Here is a 21,120-nt window from a genome sequence, read left to right on the forward strand (position 1 = left end):
GGGTGATTATGAAACAGCTCTAGATTCAATTATGGCTCATTACATTGGTTACAACATATTCTTGTCTGAAAGACAATTAATGATTATAGATCTAGATAATTCAGTTACCTTACTTCAAAGTGGGAAATAATATGTTCGAAAAGGAGTAATCACATTTCAGCTTTGGTTTAAATCCAGACAGCATTTATTACGAGACTTTTCATTTAGTTTGACATGTTTTATTTTCTTTTGATTTTTATTAATATTGTTGTTTTTATTTTCTAATAACAAAACTAACTAAATATCTAACTAAATATCTAACTAACTAACTAACTAACTAACTAACTAACTAACTAACTAACTAACTAACTAACTAACTAACTAACTAACTAACTAACTAACTAACTAACTAACTAACTAACTAACTAACTAACTAACTGCTGCTTTCGAAACACATGCTTGTCTTGGTAGAAAGGCACAAATTGGACATGATGAAACGTTTAAAGTGGATATGATTGATTATGTAAAAACAAACTGATTGGACAACAACTGGCTCACAGCACTTTGTGCCTTAAATTTTGATTGAATTGATGCATAAATTCAAGTCCAACAGAACATTTGATTTGAAACGTAATGACATCTTACAGTACTGCACAATATTTGTCTACATTTTTTTTTATCCTCTGCCACAAAAGAAAAATCTGATCAATTTTTCTTTTGTCAGTTCAGAATAAACATTGACACGGCCTTTTAGGAAAGCAATCCAAATTCTGATCTGAACTCTTTAAAATAATAAAACTTTTGGCCTTTGCAGTACAGTTTCAGTTGGACATTTTAGAAATATGTACAGAAAAAGAATCTCTGAAAAATATTTCTGAGGACAATAGAAATGTTGTTGTCAGAAATGTTTGTTTTCTATTTACATAAGAAAATAAAAAGGGGGAAATGGTAAAAGATAAACATAAAACATTTCTGATAAAACTTTTTATTTAAAACATCTGATAGTCTACTTTCAATTCTAGATAGATGATTTGGAAAACTTGTGAAACCCTGTAAAATTTTAGTTTTGGAGAAAAGTAAATGCAAAATCGCTTTCAAATATTTAAATTATGTCAACAGGGGGTGGAGAAGAAATAGACTCTTATTACTAGTCGGTTTAAAGATATGGTTAATTATGAATGTATTCATTTAATATTGTTATATTGTGAGTTCATTTAATGAGCTCTTACACTGGGCCTTCCTGCATGACTGAAATACAGAGTTATAGAGAAGCTCTTACTAAATTAACAATTGGTTATATAAAATTGAATAGCTTCAATCAATATCTATGCCATGTTTATTTTCAGACTGATGAGTTTCCTGCATCACCTCTAATTTTAATTGTATAAAGTTACAGTTGGATGTAATTGTTATCATTGAGAACATTTTGGTTAAAAGTACTTTAAATTCTACGGAGCCCCAAAGGGGACATGGAGAAAAATTCAGACAAAATGTGAACAATTTTTTAATTCTAAAAAGAAAACAATACATTAATAAAACACTCAGCAGTTTTGAAAAATATCAGGATAATGGTAATATTTTCATTAATGAAATAAAGAATAACTGATTACAGTTTTCTTTTTGATGTGAATTATTATTAAGGAAATTTAACTGGTTGTCTTAAAGTGTGGCAATATCACAAGGATGCTTTTGTGTAAAATTGTACAATATTGAATTAATTATTTTACATATGCATTTGAATAACCAATATATGAAAAGTGTATGAAGCTGGAAATACTAAATTTTGTCAAAATGTTTAATAATTTCTTAGTTTGATTTTTGAAAGGAGTTGGTTCCACAACCGGTTAATTCTGAAACATCTGAGGGTGAATCATCTTAATGCATTTCTATTTTATCTTTGGAGCTCAGGGTCTGAGGCAGTGGACGTTATCTGAGCCGCTCCAGTGACCCTGAGCCTGGCTGAAACAAAAGAAACAAACAAAAAAAGAGGCAACTCTTCATCTACATCACCAGCTACAGAAAAGACAGTTAATTTATAATTATGTGAGCAAAAGGTGGCATACACTTTGATTTTCTTAATTTACTTTGTGTTTTACTCTAGCAGTGCTGCTTCCTGTGGTCTGACGGGGACCACGGGGGCCGGGTTTTGCGGGTTTTGCGGGTTCAGGGCCGTGCGAGGAGGTGAGGAGAAAGGCCTCTGCTGTTCTTAGCTGTGCTGACTTGGACATTTGCACTTTCTACACCTATGAATTGTACCATTTTCTCCTGGACTGCTGTTTGAGGGCAAAGACCTATTGGTCGATTCCTACAGCTTCTACAGAGGTCAGTGAGGTTGGATTTTTCCTGTTGTCACATGAGGACGGATTGCAGCTTACAGGATCTCGCATTGGATGTTTGACTGTGATCTCTGAGGACACACCTGGCTACAGGACGAGACCCAGGCGTGATTTGTGAGGGTCTCCTATGGCAGAAAAGACCATCGGATTCTGCCCGACGTGATACGGAGGTTTGAAAACAATGACATGCTGTATCTCTCCGTCTCTCCCTCGCTCTCTCAAGGAGGGCCACACACTTTGTCCAGATTTTTCTGCACAGCAGGACTGAATGCTGCCCTGAACAGCTTCTGATGGGGCAAATGGAGCATCACATGTAAAGTCATCCTGAGACTCAGAGGCGGTCCTGCTTGCCTGTTGCCCTGGTTGGTCCTGGTTCTACGCCTCTGGTCATGTGACCTGGGCTCCGGGGCCCCTGGGGTTCCACTCAGTCTACAGGTTGGAGACAAAATGGCTGCCAACAAAACTTGGTAGTTTTTAAAGGTTTTTCTTGAATTTTTGATGCCACTTTTTCTCACCTTTGTTTAATTTACAGCACATTCATGGTCTACTGTCTTTGCACTCTGACCTCTGCTGTTTGACCCCCAGGATAAGTTTAACGGTACAAGTGAAGGCTCGATGCAGCAGGGTGTTAGAACCCTCTGCAGGTTACAGAAATATTTTGTTTGCCTGAATGATTATAACTGATTGTCCAACATCTGGCTAATGTGTTTTTCTCCTCCAGCATGACAACGATTGAAAAAGGATAAAAGTACGGTAAAAATTGTTAATTTCCTGATTTACAAAAGCACAACCAGCCACACTTCAAATACAAAAAAGGATCGTCTAAAATCTATTTGGCTCAAATTACAGTGGCTACAAATATGAGGACTAGTATCTCAAGTTTTGATTTAAGTTTATTTGAATCCATTTCAAATCTTAGGAAAAATACTCTTCAGAAAATTACTGAACCAAATGATGGGTTTACTGCACATATTGTCAACCAAATATTCAATTCTTTCACTGAGGTGTAAACACCCTGTTCAAATTAAACCCAACTGTTATAGTTAGCAATGAAAGAAATGTGGGCTAAATGATTTGAGTGGGTTTCTTGGGAGTTTCTGTACCGAAACACTTAAACAGTGTTTCAATACAGAAACGGGGAGATGCATGGAATTAATCTAATCTACAAATTGTGAGTTAATCTGATCTATTGAGAAAGTTTTCAGTTTTGGGCTTCAGCAAAATATAAAAGAGGTTAAATCAAAATTCACAAATGTTTTAACTATTCGAATGAGTTTCCAAAGTAATACTGAATATTCTGAATTGTATACATTAAAATTAACAATGATGTCATGTGTCAAATAGATTTCTACAAAATAGAGTTGTTTAAAACAGGGAATAAATTGTTTGCTTCTCTCTGGCTATAATTCAAAATAATCTGTTTAACCAAGTCATGCAGAAAGGTCTAACCTGAAAATTATATAATTTAATAAATCTAGTTGTATCAAATTTCTCCCCAAAACTGCCAAAAACATTGATATTTATGATAAACACTACAAAAGAGGGTAATTCAGTTAAATAAATATTTTATAGAAGGGTTTCGAAAGAACCAATCTTTTGGGATTTAAAACCATGAAGTCAGTTAAATATGGAGTGACAGGGTTAACTTTATTCTTGTAAAAAAAACAAAACAGGCTAATTACATGAGGTTTTAAAATGAGAAGAAAAATACAAAGATTCAAAGTAAATTGGTCTAAATTGGGATTTACAAATGAGCAATTATGGAACTGCTTAAAGCGGGTCAAACAGATTGACAGAATTAAGCTAAAGATCTAGTGCAATATGTAACTATTGATTCAAGGTCTGTCTAAAATGTCTAAACATTTCTCATAATCATAATTTACAGTTTTGGTTTGAGACAAAACAGGGTTATCTTTTATGACATGAATGGAATATATTACAAAAGATCTTAAATTAACACGTATCATTAACTTTTCACACTATTGACAATATGTTACAAGCCTTTAGTATAGCGGGTTACTTCTTATTGTTAAATGAGGACTATATGACTGAATTTAATTAAAATAACAAAAGCAAAAGATTTATAGAGGGTTTAAATTTTCTGGTAAAGTTTCTATTAGGGATAATTCATATATACATTTCAAATGATATTCCTTTGCTAAAGCATGACTGTGGGCAGTTTTGCACATTCATTTCATAATCTGATCCTTTACATGATTTTTTGTTTGGTTTGTCTGATCCTATGAATATGTCTACACTTAAAACAAGCAAAGCTATTTTAGAAGGTTAAAATGTGTTACTTAATTTAAACATTTCTTTAACTATTATTAAGAGGAGAACTTAAATAACAGATGCTATTGATATATTGATCCTCTATTGGCTTAGTATATTAAAAAACCTGATCTTCAGCTTCAAGGAGCAGCCTTTTAAAAAATAGAAAGAAAAACATTATGATGATGCACAATCTGAAAGAATCGTCCTCCTTGCTCTCCTCATCACCTGTGGATTCTGCTGCTCCCTGCCTGAGGTCCTTGGCTGTTCAGTGCATCACCTCCAACATAGAGAAGAGCAGCGGTACCAATAGAACCCCACCTGCCTATCAGATGGTTTCCCAGAACCAAAAGACGACCGTGGAACTTCAGCTTTCCAGAGCTTAAGGGCAGTACTAGTATCTAGTGACGAAAATATATGCTTTCCTTCACTTTAAATTTCTTTATATAATCCATTGATTTCCCTTTTTTTGTGTTTTTTGTGTTGCAGAATGAAGTCCAATCCTTTCTGGGTGTGCCGGGATGTGAGACTGTGGGCACCTTCCACGATTGGTGGACCAGTTTACAGCTGAAACGCCACTGAAGCCTCGCGGGCCTGTCAGGGTTTCCCATCGAGCTGCGCCGGCTCAACATCTGGACACACGCAGAAACTGATTTGACGTTGATAGGTCTCGCTATAGAGAGACTGATATGATTAAATTTTATTACTATTATTACATTTTACTTAGAAAGCATCTTTACTTGTTTCCTCATCATAGTTCATTCATACCAGTATATTTTGACTGTGCTGCCTTGATCCTGATTTATTGGTTTGCTGTTTAGAATTAGTTGTATGTTCTGTGCCTTTCCATATTCATTACTTCTAAGCTTTTCTTGCCATTTCATTTAACATTGCATCCTCTGCGGTTCATTAACTTTTAAATATTACCTTAAAATTTCAAACAAGTTTGGTTTAACGTACTAATAGATCGTTTTACGCATTATTCCTTATTGCTTCATTGACATTAAAGGATAGTATCTTAACATTTCTAATTTTACATTTTATTAACGTTTCAGTAATATCTACCTTTTATTCATTTTACCTTTTATTAAATTTGGTTCCTGTTTTAGTTCTCAACTTTTAAAACATATATTAATCTAACATTTTGTTGACTTTTTGCATGTTGCATAACACTTTGAGTTTGCATTTTAGTAACTCACTCATTTACATTTTATTCATTTGAAAATATTAACCCAAAAAAAAACATTTTCGGATTTTGCTTTTTTACAGTTCTTTAACCTTCTATGGCATAGCATTGACCTGAGCTAATATAAAACAAAAAACAAATCTGGTTTAAAATTAAATTAAAAAATCCAAAATGAAATAATTTACGGTCCGAAATTAAGATGTGTAGCGTATGCCACGCGTCACGATCGAGGGCGGGGGGGTTAAAAATCCCCCCTCCCCCAAAGCCATAATGGCTCCTCCGCTCTTCAGAGGTCGACGTGCGCAGGGCCAAAACATCCCCCATGGTTGGCCTCTCACACACACACACACCCACCCGCATCAGTTCACCCCACAAACACACCCTTTGGAAAATAACCAAAGGTTTCCATATGGCTAAACATGCTCCCTAACGACCCCGTAGAACCCCACGAGCCCAAATCCCCACTTGACGGGACCCGGGAAACACCATGACACCTCATGGCCGAAATAAACCCCAATGGCTGAACCCAAAACCTCCCAGCAGCCCCACGCCGAAATCCAGATCGTCAAAGACAAGAGCGCCACTCGGTGGATTTTGCATGTTACTACACATGCCACCGCATGGCTCAAAACGCTCCCTCATTCCCCGTTCAAATGCCACGAAATGGCTGTTGACTCCCCCGAACCCCAAGGAGCATTTGCCGCCATTGCGTGGCATTTTACATTGAGTCGCCAAACAATCTCGCACCGACCCCATCAGCAAAGTGGTCCAGTAGCCAGAGGGGGGCCAGTGCCCCCCCTGTCATCTGATTGGCCCCCCAGTGGCCCCCCCAGATGATTGACATGTAACAGCACCAGGTTATTCCTGCACATTATTTGGAATCATTCTAAGCCAACCTAATATCTAAAGAAGAAAAACAATAATAAATATATCAAAAGAAAATGTATAAAACTTTATATAAGTCCATGTGATGACATAAATAAATAGATTTTTATCAGGCGCGATACCAGCCTCCTTTATACTCATAACAACAAGCTGATATTCTTCTCCTGGGTGTTTCAGTTATGCTGCGCTGTGGTGCAACTCAAAGGCTAAAGCGCTTCATACCTGGTGGTTGTAAAACACCAATAAGTTATTTATTGATCCTCCGCAAAAAAGAGAAAAAACCGAAGAGGGGCCGACAATGTTCGTAGTTTGGAGCAGAGGTGGCGCTGGAGTTTTTTTGTTGTCTGTCAAAGAAAAAAAAATTTTATTTGCAATTTGTAGTCATCAAACGAAACATTTATTATTTCTCTGCTAGAACGTTTTTGAAATCAGGTAACATTTCACTAAATGACGTGATTAGAAGACGACAGAACTCTGATCGTTTCCTGATCCCGCATCACTTCCCTCTGCGGGAGAAAAACCAGCAGAAGCGGATCAGCTGCGCTAGGAGCTCCAAAGTCTCTGGTCCGTTAAATCGTCCAGATCAGAGATGATCCTCTGACTGATGTTGTTCTTAGTCTGATTAATAATGAGCTCCACGATGTTCTCTGTGCGTAAAGTTGAAACTGTCTGCGCACCAAGTGGTCAGCTGATCACAGTCTGGACAGAAACCAGCGAACTGCTCTCTGTTCTCATCAAGATGAGGGTGAGGAGGGAATCTGGCATATTAACTAGGTTAAGTTTTTACTGCTTTTGTTTTTAAAACACCATTAACATAAGCAGTGTAACTATATATTGTATATTTGGCGTTTGTCATCTCATGTGGGATTAATTGGAGCATTTACGTGCATTTATTGCCCAGCGCTCTGCGCTTGTTTCTGCCTAACGGATCTGCACTTTAATTTCTTTCCTCTCTCAACAGTCAGCTGTTATTCCTCTACATAAACTACAATAAGTAGATCACATTCTCTTTAGGTTTTCTCTGTGTGCTCCAAACTCATTAAATGTAAACTCATCAGAAGCCCGAACCACCATCAGGCAAATAATTCTGGTGCGACCCGAAATATTGTTACCCGTCAAATTACCTGTCCAATCAGAGCTTCCTAACCAAGGTGTCCATAACTCTTCAACACGCTGTCAGCTCCCGGTCAGAAAGACGCATTTAGTTCAGTGTCCATGAGATGATATTCAGAAAGGATCTTTAATTTGATTGATTTTAGTTTCCTCTGCGATCAACTCTGCGTATCATGTCTCCATGTGCGCCAGTCAAAGGTGTTAATTATAACATGTCAAATGACAGAGGGGCTTAAAAACTAACCAAATATTCAGTTTGGTTATTTTTTAAAATTATATATATGTGCACACACACATTTAAAATGTTGCCCCCCCAGAGGTAGTCCTGGCCCCCCCAACTTTAAAAGTCTAGCTCCGCCACTGATGCTATGTTGGGAGTTTTGTGGATTTTCTTCTGGAATCGGGATGTTTGTGACTGGAATCGGTTCGTGTGGTGTGTTGCTCCTGCCATGTCGCTGGAGACAAGAACCGATCGAACCTATAGTATTTTTATCAGCTCTGTGGTCACAGAGGTTTGGAGAATCGGCCGACAATCATAGGCGTAGGAAGCGGGGGGGGAAGGGGGGGACATGTCCCCCCCAATATTGGAGAGAGACAGAGACACATTCGTCCCCCCCAATAATTTCACCGCAGTTGCGAAGAATTTTAAAATCTTCCACTCGCATGCTTTTATTTTGAAGGCGCACAACAGCGCATTCAGCAGAGCGCTTCCTCCCCCGCCCCCCTCTGAACGGCTCAGAGTAAAGGCAGCAGCAGACGGAGTCAGAAATATGGAGGACCAAAACTGACATAATAATAAATAAAAGAATATATATATATACTATATATTTTCTTTTTTATTTCTCCATACACTTGACTTTCCATCAAGAAAAATAGACATTTTTTATTTATTATTTCCTAACCGTATTTATTTCTTGATGTATTTATTTATTATTTCCTCGCTGCATTATTATTCACTCCTCCGTATTATTATTCACTCCTTCGTATTATTATTCACTCCTCCATATTATTATTCACTCCTCCGTATTATTATTCACTCCTACGTTTTATTATTCCCTCGTCCGTTTTATTATTCCCTCGTCCGTTTTATTATTCCCTCGTCCGTTTTATTATTCCCTCGTCCGTTTTATTATTCCCTCGTCCGTTTTATTATTCCCTCGTCCGTTTTATTATTCCCTCGTCGGTGTACGAACGAGGGAATGTAAATATGTAAATGAGGAAGCCTGCTTTCTATGTCCTGCTCCTCTATTGGGTCAATCAACCGGAAACAGAACGATCAGTCTGCAGATCCATTGTTCATGCCTTTCTACTTTGCGCTTTCGGCCTCAGTTGAGCAGTACTTAAGGTATGGCGGAGTCACATGGCGGACGCTCAGTTTCTGACTTGTTAAGGGAGGCTGCGAATAGGTTGGAGGAGTTGGAACGCGGTAAGTTTTTGGCTAACTATACATTTGGAAATTTGTGGAAGATGTTAATCATACTCTCATTTCATTAGCAACCACCGGTTCTACTCCTCCGACACAAAGTCCCAGGGCCAGGCCAACGCGCAATTTTAGTAAGTGTTCTCTTGTTCCCGTCCTTGTGTGTGTTTTTTTTTTTTTTTTTTTACTATTTTTAATGTAATTCGTCAGCTTATGTTATGTTACTTCGTTATTGTACTTAAGTACATTTATTGAGTACTTTCTCCACCACTGATGGGCGGAGCAGCAGGAAGACGCAGGTGGAACCGTATCAGATGGGGAATCGTGGATTGACATACTCCCGTTTCCTCCCACAGTCCATAAACACGACTGTCAGGTTTATTGGTCTGTCTAAATCAGGGATGTCCAAAATGTTTTTAGTGAGCGCCAAAATGCAGAAAAATAAATGAAGGTATTTAGAATCTAAATTATCCGTAGTTGTGAGTGTGTGTTCGTGTTGCTTACAATGCCAGACTTTCTCACATATTTTGACACATATCTCATTATTTTCACAGCATCAACAACACCTGGAAATGTTGATTTTGCAGGACGGCATCCGGTTGATGGTGAGCTATTTCATAGTTTTTAAAAAAAGGTTTTTAAAAAATTGTCTTTCTTAAGTATGTAACTTTGGTGCTTTGAACACTTGATTATTTCCACCCTCAGCTGAGGTTTCTAGACTGTTTTCCAGCCGGACAAATCTAAGGCATCAGAGACGGACAAATCCCGTCTGTCAGACGACGTATACACACAGTTTCTGTTGTCTTGCACGGAAAGACTCCTCGGTTGTCCCAAGACGACAGGACAAAGAGCGTCTCCAAAGAGCTGGGCTGGGAGAAAAACGCATATGTTTCCGAGGTGGGTTAGTTATGTTACTGTTGCTTTACTATTTTGCTTGTCTAACAATGTATGTAAAATGTTTTAGTTCCATAAATTAAAGTGTGTTTGTAAGGACAAACCAATTATGTGTCTTTAAAAGGCCACACTGGTTTGCAATACATCAAACAATTTTATTTTGACAAGTTTGATACATTCCTTCAAAATTTCTTGCTTAATTTTTAAAATGTAATGATTTATGTTTCTTATTTGTTTGTAGAGTGCAACAATGTACTACTAATGGAATGTCTTTCTTTTGTTAAACTACTTATTTTTTATTGAAAACAGACAGACATTACATTTGTTATTACATTTAGTGGATGTCAAAGACTCCAATGATAAGGTTTCGATAGACAAGTTCCTTCATTTTTATCTTTTGTTTATGTTATTTTTCAGGTAACTTCAAAAGTTCTGAAGATTTTTCTCACTGGCTGTATGACAATTATCCAAAGTTGAGGAATAGTGGCGGATACGAGCTCCTTAGATCATCTGGTAACACGAGATCTCGCCAGCTTACACTTATACACTGTCCTAACGAAGGATACAGTGTAGAATACCTGAAGGCACCGAGCACCATGATTTTTCACTCCACTATATACATCCGGCCTGTTCAATCCAATATCAGCATGGAGCAGGTAACTACATATTTTTACTCTGAAATATGATCACTGAACTTGCACTTTAAATCTTGGCTCACAACTGTACAACTGTAATAATCGCTACATTGTTTTATTGATATTTTTGTACTAATAAAATGCACAGGCATTGTGAATTTAGAAATTATCAGTGATAGATGTTTATATCTATCTATCTATATAGACCAGTGGCTATATAGGATCATATTGAATTATTATTGGATCATATTGAATTATGATCATATGATCATAATGATTCAATCCGACTAGGTCATAGTCGGACATGGGGTTCGGGGCCATCGACCGGTGTTCTATCAGATAGCCATACGCTGTCAGGATAGCATACATGCAGTTAGTACGCATGCCCGCGCATGCGCATTAAGAAGTCCAACCGTCAGTGGAGTTGTCAGTTCAGCATACACAACACGTTATGACGAAAATAAGTCATTAAATTGTCTATAATATCACATGATAACTAGATAAATATACATGCGTTGTCGTGGTTTCAACGTGTATTTAAAGCAGGTCTTGTTGCTGCTACAGTAAATTACAACACACGCCGTGTAAAACTCATTAACCTACTTAACCGCTAAGTCAGGATGCCATACAGTTGTTCATAACAAAGTGTATGATGATCTACGTCATGATTATATGTTGCTGATTAAATAAAATCATATGGTAATGACTGCGTATACATGTCTGAGCTAAGCGTATGACTATCTGACAATGTAGGCTGATCTGACAGAACACCGGCCCTATCATGTTTCAAGCTCCACCACTGAGAGATACTTATTTTTAATCTTTATATGTATTTGCTTTCTATGTAGGAAGAAATCGATTGTCATTCCGGCCAATTTTCTGGACCACTGACACCATGTCTTTTTTGTGGAGAGGACTTTCCTTTTTCACAGATGAGGACACACAATCAGTCATGTTCAAGGTACTGACCTAAATCTAAAGTACTCAGCTATACACAATGTTGGACTTAAAAATGTAAAATGCTTTCCCAGACATTTATATTACCTGGATTTACAAATGAGTCACATATACCTATGTAAGAATTGCCTTCATATACCATTTTACAGATTCTTAGGTTTATTCTTTGCTATGAAGTGGTAATGGCTTAATCGAAATTTACTCTTAGTTTATTGTCAGTTTAATTTACATAATTTTAAAAATTAACTTTTAATAAAATTTAATATTTAAATTAACATAACATGGATATTATATGACTTCCCAATCCATAAGGAGTTGTATCCAAAATATTTTTATTAATAAAATTATATATAGGCGATGTACATAATCTGACACTATCAGGTGCAACACATTGTGAAGGAAGACACACCACACAAATGATGAAGATGTTTACATGTAGTACTATTACACATATTTTAATATAATGTGACATATTTAGAGTGACTCAAATTTTTCATTTAGAATACATATATATTTTTTGGGTAATAATAAATAACATGAATGATGTACATCATTATTTGTAATTGTTTCAGAATATCACAGGTTGACAGGGAAAGACGACAGAAAATGACACAGGAGAGGAATCTATCCCTTCCATTAGGGGAACAAGTCGCACCTCTTCACTGCAACATGCTATAGATATAGGGAAAATACAGGTTCAGATCAGGGTTTGTACAGTGATATCTGCAACCAACTGCAGCAATATTTTGTGTATTTTAATGTCAGTCCATTGAGTTTGCAAATTAATAGAAGCCGACTTGTATTAAATGTGTCTTATAACTTGTGCTATGACTGTTTTTATCTTTAGCTGGTCCTTCTACTTCTACAAGTGTACAACTGGCTAATCCTCCAGAAATTAAAAATGATCAGGGACATGGTAATTGGCATTATTGTATCATACTTCAGACTTCAATCTATTACTCAGTAGATGTTAAGATTTTCCGTTTATGTCCATGGTCACTTGGGCACCTATTGAAAACAGTGGCTTTCCATTTTTTTTTCAAATTGATCGTGCTTGTTTGTCATTGTGACGCAAACCTGCTGCTCATGTCATGACATTTGTTATAAAATGTTTTTTTCAATATTCAATGACACACACTCATGTAATAATTATAAAAGGAGACCAGCGCATCACATTAACAAAGTTTGTTTCATTTTGAAAACTGTGCCTTCTTTATTAATGAGGCCCCAGTTGTTCAGTTGCTACATGGAGTATGGAATGTACATGATTAGAAAAATGTAAGGATAGAATAGATGTTTTGGTAAAAGTCTGGTTTTGTAGTCATGTCTTTACTTAAAAATTAATACAGCACTGATTTTGTCCTGTTCATGTCTCTGTTAAGCTTGGATTACAGAACCTCTCCCAGCAAAAGCTTCTGAACTGTACATTGACTCAGTACGTAAAGCGAACAAGGATAAAGACAGTCTGACATTTACTCTGAGTTTAAAGGAAAGCCTGAAGGAAAGGAACCGTGCCATTATTGGATTCTACAAAAGACCACGAGTGCAGTGGACCAACCCACTGCACTGCCAACTCATAGGTAAAAATGACATGAAATAATTTTATCATTATAATCACGTTGGGAACACGTTTGGCTTATGCTCAACAATAAATTATTTCATAACAGTCAAATATGAACTTGCTTATATGCACAAATTTGGTATGACTGACTGTTGGATCGTAATTGTTTGATTTGTCATATGGCATATGTTCTTTAACTAAGGTAAAATGCCTTTTAAATGTAATTGGTCCTCCATAGCTTGTTGATATTGCAATAACACATTATTTAAGATGGTTACAATTTATATTTAAACTTGAAAGCACTTTTAAATGCCTTGCTGGTGAAATAGGATATATAAATGCAATATGATTCAATAAATGATTTATGTAATGGATATGCTAAAAATGTATTAAATATTGTTAGATTAGATATTACGTCTTTGGATGGAGATTAACAAAATTAAAATTAAATTAATTTTTTCTAAACAAAATATAAATTTATTTATTCATTTAATTAGCCAGTAACTGCATGGACACAAACTCTTGCAAGAAGTTGCTTTGATCTTTTTCACACAACTTATCTTCTTTCTACCTCTTTCTTAGGTGATACCGCAATTGGGGATGGTGTCAATCGACATATACTTTCCATAGTAATGTATCATCTCCAAAATGGATTCCTGCTAGCTGAAGAAAATGGTACGGTTGTTTTGTTCATTGTCTTGTCCTGGCAGCTATGCTATGGAGGTAGTTCAGTAAAATATGTTTATTTAAATATCTACATAATATCTTAACAGATGTGACAACATTGTTGTTCGAGGGTGAGCAGGACCATTTAACTCCCTCCACATCAAGGTTGCTTACAGAAAGCGACTTTTTTGTGGTGGCAGGTAGAATGATTGGCCACAGCTTCCTGAATGGTGGACCTCGTCTGGTTGGTCTCAGCCCTGCCATTATGCACGTGCTGATTGGAGGGGACCCAGAAACCGCCACTTTAACAGAGTCAGATTGTGCTGACCAAGACGTACGGGAAGTTGTATCAATGGTTAGATTAATGTATTTATTTTCTTTTTGCGCAATTTTGGATGCCCTTCATATATACTTAGAGATTTATATGTTGCTGTGCATATCTATCAATTGATGTCAAACTGTTTCATTTCTTCAAATTACATATGTAGTTACAAGGAACAAAGGAATTGAGTGAAGAGGAGAAGTCTAAGGTCCTCGCTTTGACGCTGCCATGGGATCTTCCCGGCGTTACATCCAAAAATAGATTTTGGCTCAAGGAGAAAATCCTTCTACATGCTGTAAGTTAAAATGCATGCAGAAAAAATGTCTTATGAAAGGCCATACATTGAGGTAAAAGTGTCCCAATGTTGTTGTACAGTCACTGCAGTCATTATAGTCTTACCTTGCACAATGTATAAGTGTTGAAAGTAAAGACAATTTCTATAAAGACAGAAGGTATGTAATATTAAAGACAAATATGTCTCTTTGTATTACAGATTGTGATAAACATTTTCTTTTAATTTTTTTAATTTTGAATACTCTAATCATAAATTTAAAAAATAACCTAAAAAAGTGTCATGATGATAAATCCTTTAAAAGCAATAAAGAGCATGTCATTAATTCCATACAAAATTTTTAAATTATATTTCTAAGCTTCCAGGACAACCTCTTAAGTACAACACAGAGCATAACAATGTACCTTCTTCTCTTTAACATTGCAATGACCATTGAACTAACTGTCGTCTGTTTTTTTTGTTTTGTTTTTTTATTTTCAAATGTCTTACAGTGTATCACAATGTTTTTCTTATGTTTTGTAGGTTTTGGAAAGAACAGAAAAACAAGTCAAACAAATTCGAAGAGGACTCAAAGACACAGGCGTTTTAGAATTTTCAGTTCAAGGCCTGATGCTTTGCCTTTACTTTTTCCAAGGGCCAGAGAGGCTGAAATAACTCCACAGGTAAGTTCACATTGCACAGCTTACAATTACACAATGCATGCAAAGTTGTTGTTTTTTCATATTAAACTAAAAACCATTAAGAATATATTTTGGGGATGGGGCCTACATACAGTGCTTGTACACGTGAAGTTATATGCACTTGAGACATGTTACTGCACAGTACATACAAATGCATGACACTGTTTACACTTGTATTTCATATGTCTCTTCTGCACATTAAAACACTAAACAAAAGACTTTACACATTCTTAGGCCTACCTTTATACGCATCTTTTTCAAATCTTCAATAACCTATATGTAGATGAATGTTTTTGCATTTCATTTCTTTGTGCAAATGTAACTTGATAACATCAACTGGCCTAATGACGAAGAGATCGATGAGGACATAGTCTCTTTGGAAGATCACTGTCTGATTATGAGTTTCCTCCGCAGATTCATCGAAAGTGGTAAGAAATTATTTAAAAATACATTTGGTTTTTTCAAAACTTAATTGGGAAGAGTTTTTTCACAGATGTATTAATTAAATTTTAATCTTAACATAATTTTTGTATTTGTGTGCCGTAAAGGGACGTCGGACATCCTAAGGAATCTACTAACTTTTTGGACTGGCTGGGGTGTGGTCAGCTCCAATCTGGAGATTCAAGTTGTTGACTGCAGTCTCCCGCAGTCATCTACTTGCTTTCTGATGTTGAAATTGTCAAAAAATGACAAAACCTATGCAGACTTCCACCAAAACCTTATGGCCAGCATTTCATCAAGCTATTCAGGTTTCGGACTAATTTGAACCAGGCTATTGCAACGCGTTACAAGTTTACGCACTTAGACATGCCCCATGACATTTCTTGTCAAAGTTACAACTTTCTAATTTTCTGTAATGGTTCTGAAGTAATGTGTAGTGCACTTGTTAATTACTCGAGTTTGACAGAACTTTGCATTATTGTTTAAAATATAACTGCTTCAAGTTATTGTACAACTTATTGAAGAGCTTGTTCTTGATGCTATCAATTGTTTACTAAGTTTACCTAGTCATTTGTAGTATCGCACAAAAACTTTCAAAATATAAAACCATAGTAATACTTTATTTCTTAGCTTGAAATTAATTAAACCTACAAGCTAAAATCTGATATATATTGATTTATAATGAAAAGTCATATTAAAGGTGTTTTTATTACAGAAACATGTAAGTAGCACATTTAAACACTGAATATTGTTAATTTCCAAATAGTTCACATCAAGTTTATTGTCTTTTCAATTACAAAATGTAACTGGACCACTGTGAAAGATTATGTGATGGTTATAAATAAATAGCAAGTTGTTTCTGTTATAATGGAGTTAATTTTATTAACTTTTCGTCTGAAAAGGAGCAACATACATTATGATAATAAATTACACACTCAAAGAAAATATTTTTATCTAATAAGGAAACAAAGTTGCATCAAATTTTCAAGGACGTTTCTTTTGTAGCCTCTATTTACATATTTCCAAATATTTCAGTGAGAATATCAACTGTCTGTTGATAAACATTTATCACATTAGAAAACAAGGTCGTTGGATCTGGTAGTCTTTCAATTTCCACCTGAGTCAAAGGCCTTGGAAGCTCTACCTCTGGCACAGTCACGCCATCATGATGGTGACCATATTGCCTCTCCCCATCAATACCATACTGGTTGTCAACCTGTCAAAGATTTAAGAAATCGTGATATAAATAAAATCCAAATTAGACACACTGGAGTTTTTTTTAAAACACACAAGTTAATTTATAATTAAACTTTGTGAAATGGAACACATTACACAAACCTGTGTGGGGTCGCCATCTTCACGTTGGTTTTGAGACCACAACAGTAGTGGTGACTGGTTCCGTTCTGTACGTAGTCGGTGGTTGTTCCAGCCGTCCATGAAAAATCTCAGATGTCTGTTGATTTGAGGTAGAAAGGTCCAGTGTAATGCGTATAAGTGCACCTCGTTGTCTGTTTGCAACAGGCCCTCGGTCTCCAGGTAGCAGAAAGTTGTATAAAACAGATCCAACACTGCCCCAAATACATCTCTCCACAACCTCTCAATCCTGGATTGAAAAGACATTTTAATGAGAAAAACAAGGATCTCATAATACACTTATTTAAAGACCAACAACTTTAAATTCTATTTACATTATGTCACTCAATGTTATTCATGTCCTGTAAATGTATTTAGTCTTTAGAAAACAAATTGAATGGTTATTTAAAAATCTTTAATAACAGTCTGAGCGTCAATAATTTTCAGCAAATTCAGTCATGTGTACTACAAAAATGTGAAGACACAGACAACTGTACAAAGCCTTGGACTGCTACACAAGTTAGATGAGTTAGAGCAGTTTAGTCTTCCAGCAGCCCATGACCATGGAGACAAAGGAGAAGACGTGAGAGAAAACAAAAGCTAGGGTGTCATGGACTTGCACATCAGCTAAAAGCTACCCTTTCCAAATGATAGCTTGAAAGCAATGTATCATTGCTTTCATGTAGTCCATTAAGCTTCATGGATTACATGAATCTTAATGTAACCACCAAAAGGGAAACAAGAAACTGCTGCTTTCTCTTTTTCTGCAAGACATGGATAAACTATTTTTTTCCTGATAATGCCATAAGGCTTGGAGGGGCTAACAACTTTTATTGCATGACAGGAGTCATGCTCTTACAGGTAAATCCAGTATAGGTTGTGTTTGGATTTACATTAACAGCTGGCTTCACAACGCCACCCTGGTATCCAGTTATTGCTCTGTAGACATTGAGTTCATGATTTTGAGTTCCATATCTTTATACTAACCTCGGTAATTTGGTTATTTTTAATGCTATTTTTAAAAAGGTAGCAATTTCCATGTAAGTAGTCAATATGAAAAAAAAGGATAATGGATAATAAATATAGAATTTAATTTTAATACCTCTGGTTATGTGTGCTTCTTCCTGTTATGTGAGAATTTCTGTTATGTCCTCTGGTTGAAACCATGAAGTGTGCCACTAGTACGTTCTCTCCTCCTTTGTCTGAACGAACACGAGATGGCACTCCATATGTGTTCACAGCTTCAAGAAAGCTGTCAAGAACTGTTGTGGCACGGTTGTTTGTAGCAGCAGTCAGGTAAACAATGAGGCGGCTAAAGCCGTCAATGCCCCCGTGAACAACGACTCGCCATCTATATAGAGAAAAAACATTTTTTGATTAGCACTGGTAGAAGAAACTTTATTTTTATTGTTGGATGCATGATTAAAATTCACATAGAAATAAAATCATAACTGCAGTGCAATTATTAAGCTAAGTCCATGTTTACGTTAAATAAAATGGTAGTTCCATTAAGGGTTAATTTCTCAATTAGGAAAAGCTGAGAAAAAAGTTATCCTTTTTTTGTCTCACTTTGAAAAATGGCATTAATAAAAGTAATCTGTATAATCATCAGCACTTGAAGTCCTTATTCCCTATTTGTAAAAAGTACATGTATTTTTAATGTCAACTTAATTCCTCTTTTTAAAAAATTACATTAATAAGTAATCATGAGCAGGCAAATAAATTTATAGGAATCAATTTTTACTTTAATGCTTTTCATTATGTAAATGTAATGAAGCAGCTATAGAAGTTTTACAAACATCAATCAAATGTTTTTTTTTTTCTTAATAGGCCTATTCTTTTCATAATAGGTGTGACCCTTAATAAAATTATCAAAACCATTTCAAAATAGATGGTCATTAAAAAAGGAAAATTTGTATGCTTAATTTAGGAAGATTTAACATGTTTGATCAGTATCTGCAGGTCACTAACTATATAGTTAAGCATTTATCTGGTCTTGTCATTTCTCTGTGTCCATAAAGTATCAGGAATTGTTGATATTATTCTATCAAATAAATAATTCTGACCGTATAAGTTTATGGTTTCCATCTATGTGCCACAAGCTGTTTGGAGCTGGCACAGAGTATCTTCTACGACGAACAGTGCGAAGCTGGAAAGTGCGCGTCAATATTCCTTGCTGGTCAACTCGGTGCATTGCTTCTTGCACTCTTCTTCCTTGAAAATTTAAGTAAACCATAATTAAAGCATATTTTATTTGGAGGTGAAGAACATTTATCATCAATTGAATGATATATAAAACTGCAATTGTTGTTTGTATAAGCAGCCACAGGCTCATCTGTTGACTTACTTTGGATATGAATACCTCGGGCATTCAAGTAGCCCAATAACATCTTGTATCCTGTGTTAGGGTGATAACTTAGAATGTCTCGCACAACTCCATCGAGCTCATCATCTTCTATGTTGCTGTATAATTGAGATATTCTAAAAGAGAAAATAAAAAGCAACACAAAGTGAAGTTACACACACAGAATGAATTGCAGGAATAATTACCATAATAGTTATGTGGAAGAATATTAATGGTGGACAGCAAAAAATTCGTAAATACTTTTCTGATGCCATCTAAAACTAAATATATTACTATTAATCAATCAATCCATCAACACTTATCATTATCCTAGTTGGGTGATGATGGGTGAGGTAAACTATCTCCAGAGGTTAAGAGGTCAGAAGCAGGGTTAGAACAGAGAACGAGCAAATCATTAATGAATATGAATATCTCACAATTCTGAACTTCTTCAGTGAATTAAAGGCTCAAGATGACATGTTTTATTAGTAAAATTTGATATTTGGACATTTGAACACAACAGATCAGAAACATGCGGTCAGGGGAGGCAGAGCGTCAGCTGTCATCATGAAAAAATAATATAATGATAACATTATTTATAATGATTTTTGCACCCTGTTTTTCCATAGCTAAACACTAACATGAATGGGATCTTATGATTTAGATTAAGTCAGTACCTCAACAGCCATGAAACATAACCACACGCAACTGAAACAGATGTTCTGTAACAACTGGAATTATAATACTAATATTAAATACAAATAAGTTCCAAAAAGCAAAAGAAATATCACACATGCTTACCTTATACCGTACTCTGCCATTCGCCTGTGAACTGTTCTTTCACTGACCCCAAAAAGTCTGCCAATATCCATGACGGATACACCAGCAAGAAGAAATGATTCCAATACCTCAGCAGGCAGCAAATATCCAGGTCTTCCAACTGTTCTTGTGTGGTACACAGATTGGTGCAAACGGCAAGCCACTTCCTCCAACATCTGGACAACTAATGAGTCAGCATCATTATCCGTGTCTGCAGGTACCTGGACCAGCAACTCCATAAAAACATTGACACGAAAAAGCAAATAGTCATCACTGACTGTGCTACTTTCAGCTAAATTGGCAAGGTGCCTTAAATCCTCAGCAATCCTACGATACATGTCTTAGATTTTTTAAAATTCCTCTAAAAAAGGTTGCTCTGCTAAGAGAAGCACAGCGCAGGCATGAACAATGGATCTGCAGACTGATCGTTCTGTTTCCGGTTGATTGACCCAATAGAAGAGCAGGACATAGAAAGCAGGCCTCCTCATTTACATATTTACATTCCCTCGTCCGTACACCGACGAGGGAATAATAAAACGGACGAGGGAATAATAAAACGGAGGAGTGAATAATAATACGAAGGAGTGAATAATAATACGGAGGAGTGAATAATAATACGAAGGAGTGAATAATAATACGGAGGAGTGAATAATAATACAGCGAGGAAATAATAAATAAATACATCAAGAAATAAATACGGTTAGGAAATAATAAATAAAAAATGTCTATTTTTCTTGATGGAAAGTCATGTGTATGGAGAAATAAAAAAGAAAATATATAGTATATATATTTATTCTTTTATTTATTATTATGTCAGTTTTGGTCCTCCATACAGAAACTCCGTTTGAATCAAGTAAACTGTCTGTCAGGAATGTTGCCATGAATATCGCTCGTTTATAACATCTTGTTGTCAGTTTACTTTTATATATAGAACTAAATCTTTTTGGTTAAGCGGTTTTAATTCTG

At 35.9% G+C, this 21,120-nt stretch overlaps 2 protein-coding genes across 7 annotated transcripts; one reads left to right on the plus strand and one right to left on the minus strand.

Moving 5' to 3' along the window:
• The first annotated feature begins 8,545 nt into the window (after positions 1-8,545).
• Positions 8,546-16,506, plus strand: LOC145550404 (uncharacterized). Of its 6 annotated transcripts, none has more exons than XR_014086303.1 (12): positions 8,546-9,196; positions 9,265-9,324; positions 9,745-9,795; positions 9,896-10,087; positions 10,502-10,740; positions 11,568-11,680; positions 13,059-13,256; positions 13,820-13,912; positions 14,011-14,258; positions 14,392-14,520; positions 15,040-15,625; positions 15,746-16,506. XR_014086303.1 is itself a non-coding variant. In XM_081604369.1 (7 exons), the coding sequence occupies exons 1-7, from the start codon at positions 9,118-9,120 to the stop codon at positions 12,558-12,560; spliced, it is 771 nt and encodes a 256-aa protein (XP_081460495.1). In that variant the 5' UTR covers positions 8,546-9,117; the 3' UTR covers positions 12,561-12,592. The 6 variants fall into 6 exon arrangements, 1 of the variants encoding a protein (XP_081460495.1); XR_014086305.1 differs by having other exon boundaries at positions 14,011-14,237; XR_014086304.1 differs by having other exon boundaries at positions 14,104-14,258.
• Positions 16,507-16,642: 136 nt separating this feature from the next.
• Positions 16,643-20,815, minus strand: LOC145550403 (uncharacterized). Its single transcript, XM_081604368.1, has 6 exons — positions 20,137-20,815; positions 19,339-19,472; positions 19,058-19,205; positions 18,094-18,342; positions 16,977-17,241; positions 16,643-16,854 (listed from the first exon to the last, which is right to left on the minus strand). Exons 1-6 carry the CDS (start codon positions 20,490-20,492, stop codon positions 16,651-16,653), a joined length of 1,356 nt encoding a protein of 451 aa, XP_081460494.1. The 5' UTR covers positions 20,493-20,815; the 3' UTR covers positions 16,643-16,650.
• Positions 20,816-21,120: the final 305 nt, after the last annotated feature.

Source organism: Poecilia reticulata, unplaced genomic scaffold (assembly GCF_904066995.2).
Source record: "Poecilia reticulata unplaced genomic scaffold, P_reticulata-male-v2 Scaffold_41, whole genome shotgun sequence".
Lineage (NCBI taxonomy): Eukaryota > Metazoa > Chordata > Actinopteri > Cyprinodontiformes > Poeciliidae > Poecilia > Poecilia reticulata.

What these genes read in the sequence shown, in the direction of transcription:
- LOC145550404 (XM_081604369.1), top strand. Translation starts at nt 9,118, where the DNA reads ATGGCGGAGTCACATGGCGGACGCTCAGTTTCTGACTTGTTAAGGGAG. An exon ending in AGGACGGCATCCGGTTGATG is followed by an intron (nt 9,796 to 9,895) that starts GTGAGCTATTTC and finishes TTCCACCCTCAG; the next exon opens with CTGAGGTTTCTAGACTGTTT. An exon ending in CACAATCAGTCATGTTCAAG is followed by an intron (nt 11,681 to 12,523) that starts GTACTGACCTAA and finishes TTTTATCTTTAG; the next exon opens with CTGGTCCTTCTACTTCTACA.
- LOC145550403 (XM_081604368.1), bottom strand. Translation starts at nt 20,492, where the DNA reads ATGTATCGTAGGATTGCTGAGGATTTAAGGCACCTTGCCAATTTAGCT. An exon ending in ATGGCAGAGTACGGTATAAG is followed by an intron (nt 19,473 to 20,136) that starts GTAAGCATGTGT and finishes TTTCTCTTTTAG; the next exon opens with AATATCTCAATTATACAGCA. An exon ending in GGAAACCATAAACTTATACG is followed by an intron (nt 18,343 to 19,057) that starts GTCAGAATTATT and finishes TTCTCTATATAG; the next exon opens with ATGGCGAGTCGTTGTTCACG.